Source organism: Peromyscus eremicus, chromosome 5, assembly GCF_949786415.1.
Source record: "Peromyscus eremicus chromosome 5, PerEre_H2_v1, whole genome shotgun sequence".
NCBI lineage: Eukaryota > Metazoa > Chordata > Mammalia > Rodentia > Cricetidae > Peromyscus > Peromyscus eremicus.
This window is the reverse complement of record NC_081420.1, coordinates 135,855,650-135,870,113: the sequence shown is the minus strand read 5'-3', so window position 1 is coordinate 135,870,113 and position 14,464 is coordinate 135,855,650. Positions and strand designations below refer to the sequence as shown.

The following is a 14,464-nucleotide window of genomic DNA, read 5'->3' as shown; positions in this document are numbered from 1 at the left end:
TTTAAGAGCGAGTGGCCTTGGCGGCGGCAGCGGGGGCGGCGGTTTGGGTTAGGCGCCGCGGAGGTGAGGGAGGCTCGCCTCCCGCGCTCTGGTAGGTGAGTGTGGCCTGGGTCCGCGCCGGGAGGCGAGACCGGGTTTCTTCTTGGCCGAGGCGAGGGTGAACGACGGCCGGAGTTAGGGTTAGGGCCCAGACTTGTCTTCAGTCCGCGTCCTTGCCCGTGCCCGGTGTCCTGAGTCTCCTGGGCTGGGAGTTTGCGGTGGCCACCCCGAGCGGAGCCGCGGCAGCCTGCGGGACGGCGTGTGGGTCGCGGTGGGAGGTTCCGACCCTTTCCTGCTCGCCAGGCCGCTTGCTGCCTTCAGCGCTTTTCTGCTAGCTGGAGCCATCCGGGCCTCACGTAAGCCGCAGCCGCCGTTCCACTCGGAGCAGCTGCACGCTCCTTAGAAAACGTGGCATGTCCGAGTGAGAATCGTTGAATCCCAGGGTGGAGTTGCAGGATGGGAAACACATTTGTTACGGACCGTGTCCCAATCGCTGGGCCCCGCGCATTCTCCTACTAGGAAACAAGGCGGTGTACCTATTAGAACTAAGACCGACAGTTGAGATGTCTTACTTGAGAGTTGGTGCTCCTTGGACGTCGAGGGGAGGGGAGACCTATTGTTGATGGAAGTGTTTCTTAGAGGAAAACATTTTAAAATACAGATCTTGTACCTCACTTCTTAGGTAGTCTAATTGGTTAAGTCTAGAGTGAGACCCGAAAGGCTGATACGAACCTGATGTTTAGGATTTACGACGACTTTTTTTGTTTGTTTGTTTTGTTTTGTTTTGTTTTTCGAGACAAGGTTTCTCTGTGTAGCTTTGCGCCTTTCCTGGAATTCACTTGGTAGCCCAGGCTGGCCTCGAACTCACAGAGATCCGCCTGCCTCTGCCTCCCGAGTGCTGGGATTAAAGGCGTGCGCCACCACCGCCCGGCATACGACGACTTCTTGTGTGTAACCTGTGAGACAGGTTTCGTTGGTTAAGTTAATAGATTTATTGATGTGTCCCCAGAGACCCATAAAATGATTTGGAGGATCTCCGTATGGTGATACTGAAATCCTAGGTCCATGGAGGCTAGGGGTTTGGGAGGCGGTCAGTTGGAGACCAGCCTGGCCTGCGTAGCAAGACTCCATCCGAAAACAAAGCAGGATAAACGAACAAACAAAATGGTTTGGAGGGTACTGCTTCTGAAATAATTGAAAGGAATCTGTAGAGCTCTCTTTGATAGAAGGAATTGAATTGAAATAACGGCAGCTTTTGTGTTTCAGTTAGACCCTAAGATGAGCTGTGAATAATGTCTAAGGGTTTGAAAGTAGGTCGGCCCAACTCTTTTGAAGTTGAAGTCTTAATGCCTTTAGGAGGAAATTCTGGTTTTTAAAAAGGAAGAATTACGTGAAGACCATTTACCTGGTTGTCACCCTTCACTGTCACCATCCAGGGATCTGAACGTTTGCTTAGAGGCAGTCTCCTGCTTCAGAAGTTGAAAGCCACCCATATTTTGACAGTGAAGTAATTTAACAGCATGGTTCAACTGTAAGTTTGGTTATAGTGTCATATGCTTTCAGGGCTGCAAGCTTAAGCAATTTTAGTGTGTTCACCTTTTTTACTTACTTTTTTTAAAGATTTTGTTTATTTATCTATTTATCTAGATGTTTATTTACTATGTATACAGTGTTCTGCCTGCATGCCAGAAGAGGGCACCAGATCTCATTACAGATGGTTGTGAGCCACCATGTAGTTGCTGGGAATTGAACTCAGGACCTCTGGAAGAGCAGCCAGTGCTCTTAACCACTGAGCCATCTCACCAGCCCCTTTGTCTTGATTCTTAAATGATCAGTGGTTTTAGGAGTGTTTTGCCTTTTGTTTTGCGTTTTCAGGTATAATGCTTCAAACTGTGAGTTGTTTTCTTTCAATTGTCTTAGTACATGACTTTTTTTTATTGTTTTTAGATGGTCATGTTAGCCAAGCTGGCCTTGGATTTGATACGTATGGAAAAATGACCTTGAGCTCCTGATTTTTTTTTCCTTCTGTCAAGTGTTGAAATTACAGGTGTATGCTACTACACTTGGCAATGTTAAGTAGCCTTTTGACTTTGAAATAGGGATTTATTCTGTAAAATTCTAGTCACTTATATTTGCTATATTGCTTCTTCCTGACTGTTTCTTTACTGACTTCCATAGACATTTTCATCCTATATCCCTGTTAGGCTGTTTTTGTTTGTTTGCTTGCCTTTTTTTTTTTTTTTTTTTTTGAGACAGGGTTTTGCTCTGTGGCCCATGCTGGCCTAGATTTCAAGATCTTTCTGCCTTATCCTCCCTCCAGACTGGGTAATTTCTTCATTAATTCTCTTCTATTCCTACACTGTTATCTTTTTTGTTTTGTTTGTTTGTTTGCTTTTGTTTTTTGAAACATGGTCTCCCTATTTAGTCCAGGCTGTCCTGGAACTGGCTATATAAATCAAGCTGGCCAGGAACTCGTAGAGATCCACCTGCCTTTGCCTCCCCCGTGCTGGGAATAAATGAATGCACCACCATGACCCTCTTAAACACATCTTAAATTCAGTTATTGCAGTTTTTAGTTCCTGAAGTTTTTGTTTTCTTTTTTCACTTTAAAGAATATTTCATATTTTTTGCTATTAACTTCAAGGTTTGATTTTTATTTTAAACATCGTAAGCATATTTGTGTGATCCATGTATTTAATTCCTGTCAATCTGTTTCTTTTTCTGTTTTCTTCCTGTTTCCCTTTCCTTTCAAGGTATAGTTCTTTGGGTACCAGATTAAGATGGGGAGAGAAATGGTTATCAACACAGCCTGTGAGCAGGCTTTGCCTGTTCTGTGGCCTCATCATAGTACTACTAGAGTGAACGTTGAGGTCAGAGAAATGTTCAGATTGAAATAAATCTACTTGAATCTTGGGTTTAATTTCTGGTTTCCACCCTCTAGATTTTGTCCAAAGTCTTTGCCATCTTTTTAGCTTTTATTTAACTACTATTTAGTTTACTTTTGGATGTGATGAGTTTGATATGTATGTGCATATATTTGTATGTGTATATGTGTAGATTTACACACCACATTGTATATTGTATCAGAGGACAACTTCAGATATTGGTCTTTCTACTTTTTATTTTTATTCTAAGATTTATTTTAGATTGTGTGTGTGTGTGTGTGTGTGTGTGTGTGTGTGTAGTTATGTATGTGTATATATATACCATGTGTGTACAGATGCATGAGGAAGCCAGAAGAGGGCACCAGATCCCCTGGTTACAGCAATGATGACCTGTTATTGTACCTGGAACTGAACTCATTCTGTGGGAAAGCAGCACACTCTCTTAACTGCTGAGCCATCTCTCCTGACCCTGACTTCCATCTTGTTTGGGACAGGGGCTCTAGTTGTTTACCACTGCATTTGTCTGGCTAGCTGGCCCATGGCTTCTGGGGATTTTCCTGTCTCTGCCTCCTGTGTCTAGGAAGGCACACTGGGATTGCAGGCCTGAACTACAGTGTCCCATGTTTATGTGGGTTCTGGAGCTTCAAACTGAGATTTTCATGCTTGCTTGGCAACCATTTTATCACTGAGCCATCTTTCAGCCCATAATATTATTATTAATATTATTATTGCTACATTTCCAGCTTTTTAAGCATAAAAGTAGAGGACAGATTATCCAGAGATGAAAGCCTCTCACCCCTTGATTCTCATATTGGAATGTGAAGTTTGTGATTTACAGTACTCTTAAGTGAAATATGATGTGATGTTTCTACATAAAATGTCCAATATTTGGCGGGCTGGAGAGATGGCTCAGAGGTTAAGAGCACCGACTGCTCTTCCAGAGGTCCTGAGTTCAATTCCCAGCACCCACATGGTGGCTGACAACCATCTGTAATGAGATCTGGCGCCCTCTTTGGTATACATAATAAATAAATAAATCTTTAAAAAAAATGTCCGGGCCGGGCGGTGGTGGCGCACGCCTTTAATCCCAGCACTCGGGAGGCAGAGCCAGGCGGATCTCTGTGAGTTCGAGGCCAGCCTGGGCTACCAAGTGAGTCCCAGGAAAGGCGCAAAGCTACACAGAGAGACCCTGTCTCGAAAAACCAAAAAAAAAAAATAAAATAAAAAAAAAAAAATAAAAAAAATGTCCAATATTTTCACTGTGCAGTGTCACAGCAGCTATAAGAATTAGACTTGTTTGATGCCTTATTCTAGTCTTCTTGAAAGAGTTTAGTGCTTAAACTGGGCTTGGTGGCACACACCTTTGATCCCAGTACTCGGGAGGCAGAGGCAGGCAGATCTCTGAGTTCGAGGCCGTCCTGGTTTACAGAGTGAGTTCCAGGACAGCTGGGCTGCACAGAGAAACCCTGTCTTGAAAACCAGAGGGGGCAGAGGGGATATTTAGTGCTTAGCTTCTAATCCTATAGCGTTAACTGCGGCCTACTTTTCCTAAAATTGCGTGTGCCACATTCATTACATTATTGCATTGACTGTATGCACCTATTTAGTACCTAGCACTGAGCCTTGAGAAGATTTGCCTTGGAAAGAAACTGGCTTGGCTGGAGAGTGATGGGCCTTTATTTAGAGGTAGGGGAATCTCTGAGTTTGAAGCCACTCTGGTCTGTTTATCAAGTTCCAGGCCAGCCAATATCACATAGTGAGAATCTGGCTCAGAAAACCCAAACCAAAACAAAACAACTTTTAAAAGCTGGCTCGGTTAGCCTTTTGCCACTAGCATTACACAGGCCAATTCCTTTTTTCAGTTTGATTGTAGTGTTAAGGATGGGTGTGCAAAAAATGGAGTAGGATTTGGTGTGTGGGTTGGGTCTAAGGGCAACCCAGATGCCAAAATAGTTTAGAAAAAAGCTCCCCTTGAAAAATTCTCAGAAAGGCACCACATTGAAGACTAGTGCTGAAAAATTGTAATGTAGTTGTGTCTTCCCAGTTTGCGGGGCTGGGAGTCGGGTGACAGGACCAAAGATACTGCTGTTTTGATTTCCCTGAATTCCTGATGAAGTCGTTGCTTTGCATTCGCTTTTCACATTATGTAGCAAAATACAAGTCAAATGAGAATCCCACACAGTGAGGGGATTGTTTATATTCTGAGAGCTATAGTGTGAAGTAGAGAGCTGAGCACCAGTAAAGGAGCGAATATTTAAATTAGTTTCCCTTTTTCTTTAGTGTAAGGAGATGAATTCGATGTATTTAAGAAGAGATTACGACCTTGTGCTGTGGAAAGATTTTTGCTTTGTGTGTAAATACATTAAATATTTGACATATAATTGCGTATTTCTTTGATGCCTCAAAATGTATTACAAACTGCCCTTTATAATACACATCTTAATATAGATTAAAATGCTTATGCTGTAATCTCATTTTGATTCATTAGCTCTCTTGCTACTATGGTATATTATTAATAAGCTTCAGTGTTGGAAGATTGATATTACTTTGCCCACTGATTGCTTTATCTGGTAATAAGTATTAGCAGAATTCTTTGTTAAGTAATTGTCATTCTCTAAAGAAGTTTTATAATAAGGAGAAGTTGGCTTGATCTAAATTACTATTGCTTGGTAGCAGTGTCTTCTGGCCAGAATGTAGTCTCGGCGGAAGTTCGGTTGGGCTATCTAGCAGGGCTCATTTGCTCTTAGTTCCATCTTCTGTTTTTCTTTAAAAATGAAAAATAAGCCGGGCGGTGGTGGCGCACGCCTTTAATCCCAGCACTCGGGAGGCAGAGCCAGGCGGATCTCTGTGAGTTCGAGGCCAGCCTGGACTACCAAGTGAGTCCCAGGAAAGGCGCAAAGCTACACAGAGAAACCCTGTTTCGAAAAACCAAAAAAAAAAAAAAAAAAAAAAAAAAAAAAAGAAAAATAATCTAGGGGTGTGTGTGTGTGTGTGTGTGTGTGTGTGTGTGTGTGTGTGTGTGTTTGCACACACATGCATGTGTGCATACTTGCTCATACCTTCATACTTGTCCATCCATGAACGTGAAGGGTGCAAGAGAGTGCTGGGTACCGTCTGTTACTCTCGTCTAATCCTTTGAGGCAGAGTCTCCCTCTGAACCTGGAACTTAGGTGTTTGCAGATTGGTTGCAAGCCAGCAAGTCTCAGCTAGCCTCTTGTCTCCACCCTGTCATAGCTTGGGTTATAGAAGTGTGCCTGATTTGTGGCTTGTTACTTGAAAGATGGGATCTAAACTGTGGTCCTCAGACTGCACAGCAAATGCTCTCAACCAATGAGACATCTCTCCATCTCCTTTATGTTTTGAAGTACAGGAAGACTTACATATTAGGGTAAAAATATTGGAAAGCAGTCAACTGACAGAAGAAAATGAGTTTGCTTATTTCTGCTACCCTAACTAAAGCCTTATTACATAGAAATCTGAATCCCTGAGTGTGTTTCTACATGTAGGGTCTAATTTTAGAAGGGTATAGTGGCCAGCCTGATGTAAACTTAGTTTGCCATCACAAAAGTCAATTCCATAGGAAAACAAATCTCATTAACTTGTGTCATGGCACTCGTTAAGTGAACGAATTTTTTGGTTCTAGGATAGCAATTACTTTGTAAGTTGTGCGTTTTAGAACTTGCAGAATATGCTATTTCAGACACCACCTATTTTGTCTCACCAGCCTGGAAATTAAATACGGTCTCCAGGAGAAACACAGTAGGGCAGTGTGTAACAGTTACTCTGCCTTGAAGCATCTTTGTTTTTTGGCTGTTAAACAAATTTGTAAGCCATGGCTGTTTTTGGAGACAGAAGTCTCACTATATAACAAACCAAGTTGGCCTCACACATTTCAATCCTCTAAACTTTTTGAAGTTTAAATAAAGTAATTTTGGTTTTCTACAAAATCCGTATTGAAGAACATTGAATATTTCTTTTAAAAATAATATTGGGCTGGGTATGTAGTTCAGCAGCTTGTAAGTTGCTCTAGGTTTGATCAGCACTACAGAAAAGGCTAACCTGGAACTCACAGAGATCCTTCTGCCTCTGCCTCTTGAGTGCATGCTGGCATCAAAGATGTGCTCCACCACACCTGGTTTATTTAGTCTTCCTAAAATTGAACATGGAAGTTTCAACAAAATAAACCTTCCACTGTGAATCCTCTGCGTTCCTGTGTTGATCTCGATAGTTAGCTCTCCATAATCCTGGCTCTTTGCTTGCTTGTATTTTATCTTTATTTATTTTAGCAAACAAAAAGGGGAAGTATAACTTGTGAGAATCAGAAGTCAGTGCCGTCTAAACCCCTAAATTGTGTAGTTCAGAAGAGGGTCAGTACATTGTGGGTACGGGCCACTTCTGTTCTGCAGAATAAACAATTAGTGTGGGCTCTGAAGAAAAAGGTCCACTTCTCAATGCAAGTGTTTAATTAAAAAAAAAAACTGTAAATATTGCCAATTAATTGTGGAGAGAGAGGTGTGAGTGTAAGGGTGCAGATGCATCGAATGCATGTAGAGGTCGGAGGACAACTCCAGGAGTTGGTTTTCTTGCCATCTGAATTCCAGGAATCCAGCTCAGGTCATCAGGCTTGCAGAGCAGCTCTTTTACCCACTAAGTCAGCTCCCTGGCGGCCCAGCACAAGGATTTTCAGTCAGTTTCAGTGGTTCTCAATCTTCCTAATGCTGTGGCCCTTTAATACGGTTCCTCAAGCTCTAGTGATCCCCAACTATAAAATTATTTTCGTTACTACTTTGTAACTGTAATTTTGCTACTGTTAGAAATTATAATGTAAATATTTTTGGAGATAAAAGTTTGTTAAAGGGGTCATAACCCACAGGTTGAGAAACAGTGAGTAAAAAAGGAAGATAGTAAGAGTTATTTTTTGAAAGATGGTTTCAATTGTGTAACAAAGTTGTTTCAACTTTGGTTGTGTGTTTCCTGTTGCCCAAAGTTGGCTGATATTTGAACAGAATTCCTTGAGACCCTGAAACTGCATTAAGTCCTTGATTAATGACCACTGTTGGCTAAGCTAACATTGGACAGTATTTGGGAATAGTCGTTGAATTCATTTTTCCCTGCTCAGATTCTTTACCTCCTAGTGGTTGGTTTATTTAGTAAATACTTATTGTACACATGACATATGCTCCACACTGTGTTGATAGCTAGTGTGGGTAATGAGCTGTTGCAACATTTAGCAGTGGTAAAGCATAGTTAATGGGTGCTATCTAGAGTTTTTTAAATTATATAATAGGGACACAGGAAAGAAATATGCATCCACTACTCTACAAGGACATGGGAAGCTTAGAGGTGGGATCTTCATTCTGAGTCTGAGCAGAGACATTCAAAGATGAAGCAAGGTAGAGGCAAGGGCAAAGTCTGCAGAGATTCGAGACAGATTGCGAGATGTGCAGCGTGGCTCTGCAGTACCATATGTGGAGGGATTATTGTAAATTAAGTTAGGAAGATGGGGGAGGTGAGATAGTTGGGGATCACATAAATGAAAATGGACTCTGCTCTGATAGAGTGTTTTTCCACTCCAAGGTACTTTCACCCACAAGAAGTGTTTGTGGCAATGTCATTTAGCATCTTGATTTTCATGCTGTTGTGTATGGGGTGGTGGTGATGATAAACTGGCATTTTAAGCAGACAGTAACAGGCAGGTTTACCTTTTAGAAGGACCATTAGATGATAATGGGAAGAATGAATTGAAGGGAGGCTAGAATAGAAACTGCCTATGGAATACTTGTAAAGTAGTCCATGCAAGATGGAGCCCTGAAAAAGAGTTCAAAAGGAAGGGGCCCCCCTCCCACAAGAAGAATAGAGTAGATTAAGGAGAGGTCATTATGAGGTTAAAAACAACAGAACTAGGTGACAGACAGGCTATAAAGGTATAAAGAATGAAAAAGAATGTAGGTGCATGTCCAAGGCTTGAGCCTGGGAAACCATCCATCCATGTGTGTCCTGCAGTTCCCAATTCTGCTTGTACTGTTCACTTTGGTGGTTTATTATGTAGCATGTTAGTTTAAGTGCAAGATTGTTGACCTTTTTTTGTGTACTTCGTAAAGTCTAGTCCAGTGTTGGACAAATAGTAGAATTACTAGCTTACGTGTGGAGAGAATTAGATGTGTGCACATTAAGGTTACATGTGTTTTCTAACTCCTCAGTTTGATTTTCCACTTAAAGGTCATATTTGTTTATGATTGATTTCTTCCCATTCTTGAGTACACACGGTTTCTCTCACTACTGTACCCTGCCTAGAGTTTAACATAGTTCTGTATGGTAACGGGAAGCCTTTCAAAGCATCTTGAAATGTGCCAGATACTGTGTCAGGTGCTTTGTATGAACTGTCTTGTTTTCCCACACAAAGACTTCATGTTGTCCAGTGCTGTCTTGGTCACCTTTGGTGAGTGTGACCTGGGGATAAGGACATCAAGGCTTGGAAGAATTAAGTGACTGACCCAGTGTCATACCAAGTTCTTACCCTGTCAGAGTCCATGGTCTTTGTCATTGCCTGTGCCCCTTTAATAAGAAGAGCTCAGCAGAAGGTACTTGCTGACGGTTGGTTGAAATTGGGTCGGTTGTATTGAAAGCTGTCTAATAAATTAAGCTAGCTCGCCTGCAGTCCTGTTTCTTTATATTGAAACCTAGAACTTGGGATCTTCCTGCTTCAGCCTCCCTAGTGCTGGGATTGCAGGTGTGAGCTATCACATCCGACCTACGTGGTTGTAATTATTGACTGTGAAAGAAGATTGTGATCTCTGAACTGTCCGAATATTTTTGGAGAAATTTTATGAATATTATACAGAATATACAGAATTTGCTACTCATTCATCGTTACTTTTTTAATGTGTGTCTGTGTACTCCACACACGCATGTGGAGTCCAGAGGACTGCTTTCGGGAGTCCATTTTTCCTTCCACTGTGTAGATTCTGGGGATTGAACTCAGGTCCTCAGGCTTGGCAACAGACAAGTTTACTCTCTGAGGCAATTGGCTGGCCTGGTTTTTGAGGTATGTCTCATGTATCTTAGGCCAGCCTAGAACTTTGGATCCTCTTGTATTTGCCTCAAGTGCCAGGATTATAGGCATACATGTGCCATCAGGCCAGGCAACTTCACTGCTTTGAAAGACATTTCTGTCCATCTTGTAGGATTAAAATATTGGATGTTTACCTTGGAAAAGTAGCAAGTTAAGAGGAGAGTAGGAGTTATCTTCCTATAATTGATGCATTGTCCTGTTGGAAAAGATTCATCTCAGTGGACTAAATTTGTATGTGAAATTCATAGAACAGAGATTTCAGAGCAAGAGCTGTAAGGGTGCCTGGAAAGGGTGTACAGTGGCCCATCTTGAGAGTCTGAGATAGGAATTGTTGCTTCTCTCCTTGTTGTGTGTGATTGGATTCTGATGCCAGGGAGAGAGAAGCTGTGAGGACCTGTGCTGTTGGGAGTTATTCCCTAGGAAATAGGAGCAGGGGGAAGAAAGTAGACAGCTAGTACGGGGTGGGAAGGGAGAGCCACAGCAGACGGCAGGAAGGGAGAAGCAGGCGGAAATGAGGGCCCCCCGTGACTCCCATTCCATCAGCACCTGTGTAGTGCACGTTCTCTGCCGGGAACATTTTGTAAACTGTTGGCTCTGGTTTCCTAAGAGATTGCTCTGAAGAGCTTGAGGGATTTTGCAAAGTCACAGAGACAGGGTTGTCCTGCTTTTGTCCTAAGCATCTGGCTGGAGGCATTGGGTGCTACCACAAGAAAAAGCTCCATTGTGGGCCAAATGGGGGTAAAAGCGGCTCTCGGCTGACTTAGTTTTTTTTTTCTTTCTAGGAAATTTCACATCAAACTAAACCTCAACAGTAGGATTCAAGCTAAGATGATTTCTCCTGTTTTGAATGTTTGGGTTTATTGCCCAGATTCTGTTGTTTATCTTTACTAAACAAAAACATTTGATATAGAAAAAATAGCTAAAATTGACATGCCCTTCTTTTCTCATGTGTCTCTCCCTGTGCTGAAGAATGAACCTAGAGCCTAGTACACTGCGCTACATTCCCAGCTGGTGGTTTGAATGAGAACGGTTTCCAGAGGCTTATGTATTTGAATGTTTGGTCCCCAATACGTAGAACGGTTTGGGAAAGATTAGGAGGTGTGTCATTGGGGGTGAACTTTGAGGTTTTAAAAGCCCCTCTCCATTCCCAGGTAGCTCTCCTTCTGCTTTGTGCTGTGGATCAAGATGTAAGATCTCTAGCTACTGCCTTAGCACAATGCCTGCCTGCCTGTCACCATGCTCCTTGCCCTGATATTCATGGGCTCTAACCCTCAGGAGCCCTGTACCCCAAATCACAACCTTCTTCTATCAGTTGCCTTGATCATAGTGTTTTTTTTTTTTTTCACAGCAATAGAATAGTAACTAAGACACCAGCCCTTAGTTTTTTGAAACAAGGTCTCACTGTGTAGTAGATATTACCTCTAGCCTATCTTTCTGCCCTTACCTCTGAGTGCTGACATTACAGGTATTGGTCACCATGTCTAGCCATGTCTTTTTTTAAGGTGATGAAGTAGGTAAGAATATGTTTTGTGGTTTTTTTTTGTTTTTTTTTTTTTTTGTTTTTTTTTTTTTTGAGACAGGATGTCATTATATAGCTCAGGCCGACCTTAACTTGCTGTGTATTCCAGGCTCATATTAAACTCATGATCCTCCTGCCTCAGTTTTTTTTTTTGAGACAGGATGTCATTATATAGCTCAGGCCGACCTTAACTTGCTGTGTATTCCAAGCTCATATTAAACTCATGATCCTCCTGCCTCAGTCTTCTTGAGTGTTAGGATTACAATCATGTGCCACTACATCTAGCCAAGGGTATGAAAATTAGATGTCAGACTTGGCTTTGACTCTCAACTCTACCATGCTGTGTGGAGGATGCTTTGGACAAATGGCTGAACTCGGGCTTCGGCTTCATCTATAGAGTATCTCTCATAGGTTCTGTTCATGCACATCAAAAGTGTATAACACATGGGGAAAGCTTAAAAATTGTTGCTTCTTTAAGACTGTAGGCTTTTTAAATTTGTATTATTTTATGTGTATGGTTGTTTTGCCTACATGTATGTCTGTGTCCCACATATATGCCAAAGAAGCCACAAAAAGATGTCAGATCCCCTGGAACTAATATTACAGACTGTAAACCAAAATGTAGGGACTGGGAATCGAGTCCTGAACCTCTGGAATCACTGAGTCCTCTCTTTAGCCCCAGACTTATTTTCTAATGATATTATTTGGGTTGTCAAAGGTCATCTTGGAATAGACATTGAGTTGAGTTTGTGTCTCTAGTAATGCCTTAGATAAAACATGTCAGAGTAGATGATTAATTCCATAACTCTTTAGAAGAACAAAAAGCTGGCAACACAAGGCTATAGCACATGCTAGGCAAGTGCTATACACTGAGCTATATCCCCAGCTCCAGAATGTTGACTTTGAGAAGGAATAAGACTTTCCTGTCTTTATTTCCTTCTCCCTGCTTCTCTGAAGAGTTCAGAAAAGAATGAGTGGAAAGGAGGTTTGATATCTTCCACATAAGCATATGCTTAAAGGGCTTGGGCTTAGGAGTAAAGATCTCCAGTCCCCTGTTTGGTGGTGCATGCCTTTAATCCCAGCACTCTGGAGGCAGAGGCAGGTAGATCTGTGAGTTTGAGGCCAGCCTGGTCTACAGAGCAAGTTCCAGGACAGCCTGGGCTACACAGAGAAACCCTGTCTCGGAAAAGAAAGAAAGGCCTGAAGTCAGAGTCCTGGTGGCACAGATGTGGCCCCTGCTTCACCGGGGCAGCTGGTTAATAGAGAGTGCTGAGCTGAAGGTTAGGCCAGCTGGCTCCTGTGGTCTCACACCCGTGTTTTGTGTACCTAGGTCTGTCACCTCCCTGCTGTGCAGACTGAACTTGACTCAGACTCTGAGTACCTGGATTCTCTATTAGAATCTGCTGTGGAAGCAAGAACAGGTAAATCAAGAGAGTGTCCTGCTCTTGAATAGCTGCTGACAGAAGGTGCAGTGGCAGATGCCGCCACTAGAGGGCAGGAGACAGCTGAGAACAAGTTGTGGCAAGAGGCCCATTGGTCTAGAGTGGCGGGACAGAGATACCTTCAGTGTGACATACTGTGGAACACCATGTCAGAAGAGTGATTGCAGAACCTCTCACTGACTGGAAAACATGTTCACTGATAAGGCAGGATAGCCTCCACCTGGAAGGCTCCACTTCTCATGTGCAAGGAGTACAGACGTGTACTACACCCAGTGCATGAGGTGCTGGGGATTGAGCCCCGGGCTTCCTACATGATAGGCAAGCACCCTACCAACTCAGCTACATCCCCAGCCCTTCTTTTCAGAATTTTAATTGTAGTTCTTCAAAAAATTGTAGATTTTTTTCCCCCTGTAGACTAGTCCATGATGGATGGAGGGGATGATGGTAACCTTGTCATCAAAAAGAGGTTTGTGTCCGAGGCAGAACTAGATGAGCGGCGCAAAAGGAGGCAAGAAGAGTGGGAGAAAGTCCGAAAACCCGAAGATCCACAAGGTATGTAGACACTCAGTTAGTCACTCTTTTTTCTAATGATTTCTTTGTTTGTTTTTATGTGCATTGGTGTTGTACCTGCATGTATATCTGTTTGAAGGTGTCCGGTCCCCTGGAACTGGAGTCAGCAGTTGTGAGCTGACATGTGGGTGCTAGGAATTGAACCTGGATCCTCTGGAAAAGCAGCCAGTGCTCTTAACTACTGAAACAACTCTCTAGCCCCTTATTTAACTCTTTAATCCTCATAAAACCCTGCCAAGAAGGTGCTAATGTCCTTGCTAGAGTTTAAGAACTGGACTCACAGGGTGCAGTAGCCTGTCTGAGGTCTCCATAGCAGAACCAGAGTACTCCATATGTGCCCTCTTCTCTCCAGTGTCTTCCAGGAGATTCTTTCTGCTCGTCTCTTCCATTGTTACAGGGGGAGGCACAGCTTGAACTGAGGTTTGGACTGGCTGCTCATCCAGTCAGCAATGTGACATTAATAGTTGCCTTTGAAAACCACCTGCCCCTTTCTGACTGAGATACAAAGGGAAAATATAGACCTTATGCTGTTTTTGATATTTTCACCCTCAGATCATATAGAGACTTAACTATTTATCCAACACTTTGTGATTCCAAAATAATATGAAACAACCTAAATTCTGTGTCTGCTTTATCCCATCTTCCTTTCAGAATGTCCAGAGGAGGCTTATGACCCCCGGTCTCTGTATGAGCGGCTACAGGAACAGAAAGACAGGAAGCAGCAGGAGTATGAGGAGCAGTTCAAATTCAGTAAGCCTCGGAAATCACATTTGAGAGAGTCACTGGGCCTGTGATGGTCTTTGGCCTCATGGAACTGTCTTCATTACTAGCAATAGAATTATCTTAATTGTCCAGCCTCCAGAAGTCAGTCTGGTGGAAAAAAGGCCGTCTAAGCCTCATTGGACAATTTTACTTAGAGCTTAAGATACCATTTGAA

At 42.7% G+C, this 14,464-nt stretch overlaps 1 protein-coding gene across 3 annotated transcripts in view; it reads left to right on the top strand.

Moving 5' to 3' along the window:
* Psme3ip1 (proteasome activator subunit 3 interacting protein 1) overlaps nt 1-14,464 on the top strand; it is a 32,047-nt gene that overhangs the window by 416 nt on the left and 17,167 nt on the right. The window contains exons 1-4 of one of the 3 annotated variants that reach the window (XM_059264579.1): nt 162-395; nt 12,846-12,936; nt 13,372-13,509; nt 14,179-14,277. In XM_059264579.1, coding sequence (XP_059120562.1) covers nt 13,380-13,509; nt 14,179-14,277 — 229 coding nt within the window. In that variant the 5' untranslated portion in view covers nt 162-395; nt 12,846-12,936; nt 13,372-13,379. Of the gene's footprint in view, nt 1-161; nt 396-12,845; nt 12,937-13,353; nt 13,510-14,178; nt 14,278-14,464 lie in introns of those variants that run through there. The other 2 variants (XM_059264580.1, XM_059264578.1) reach the window with 2 other exon arrangements.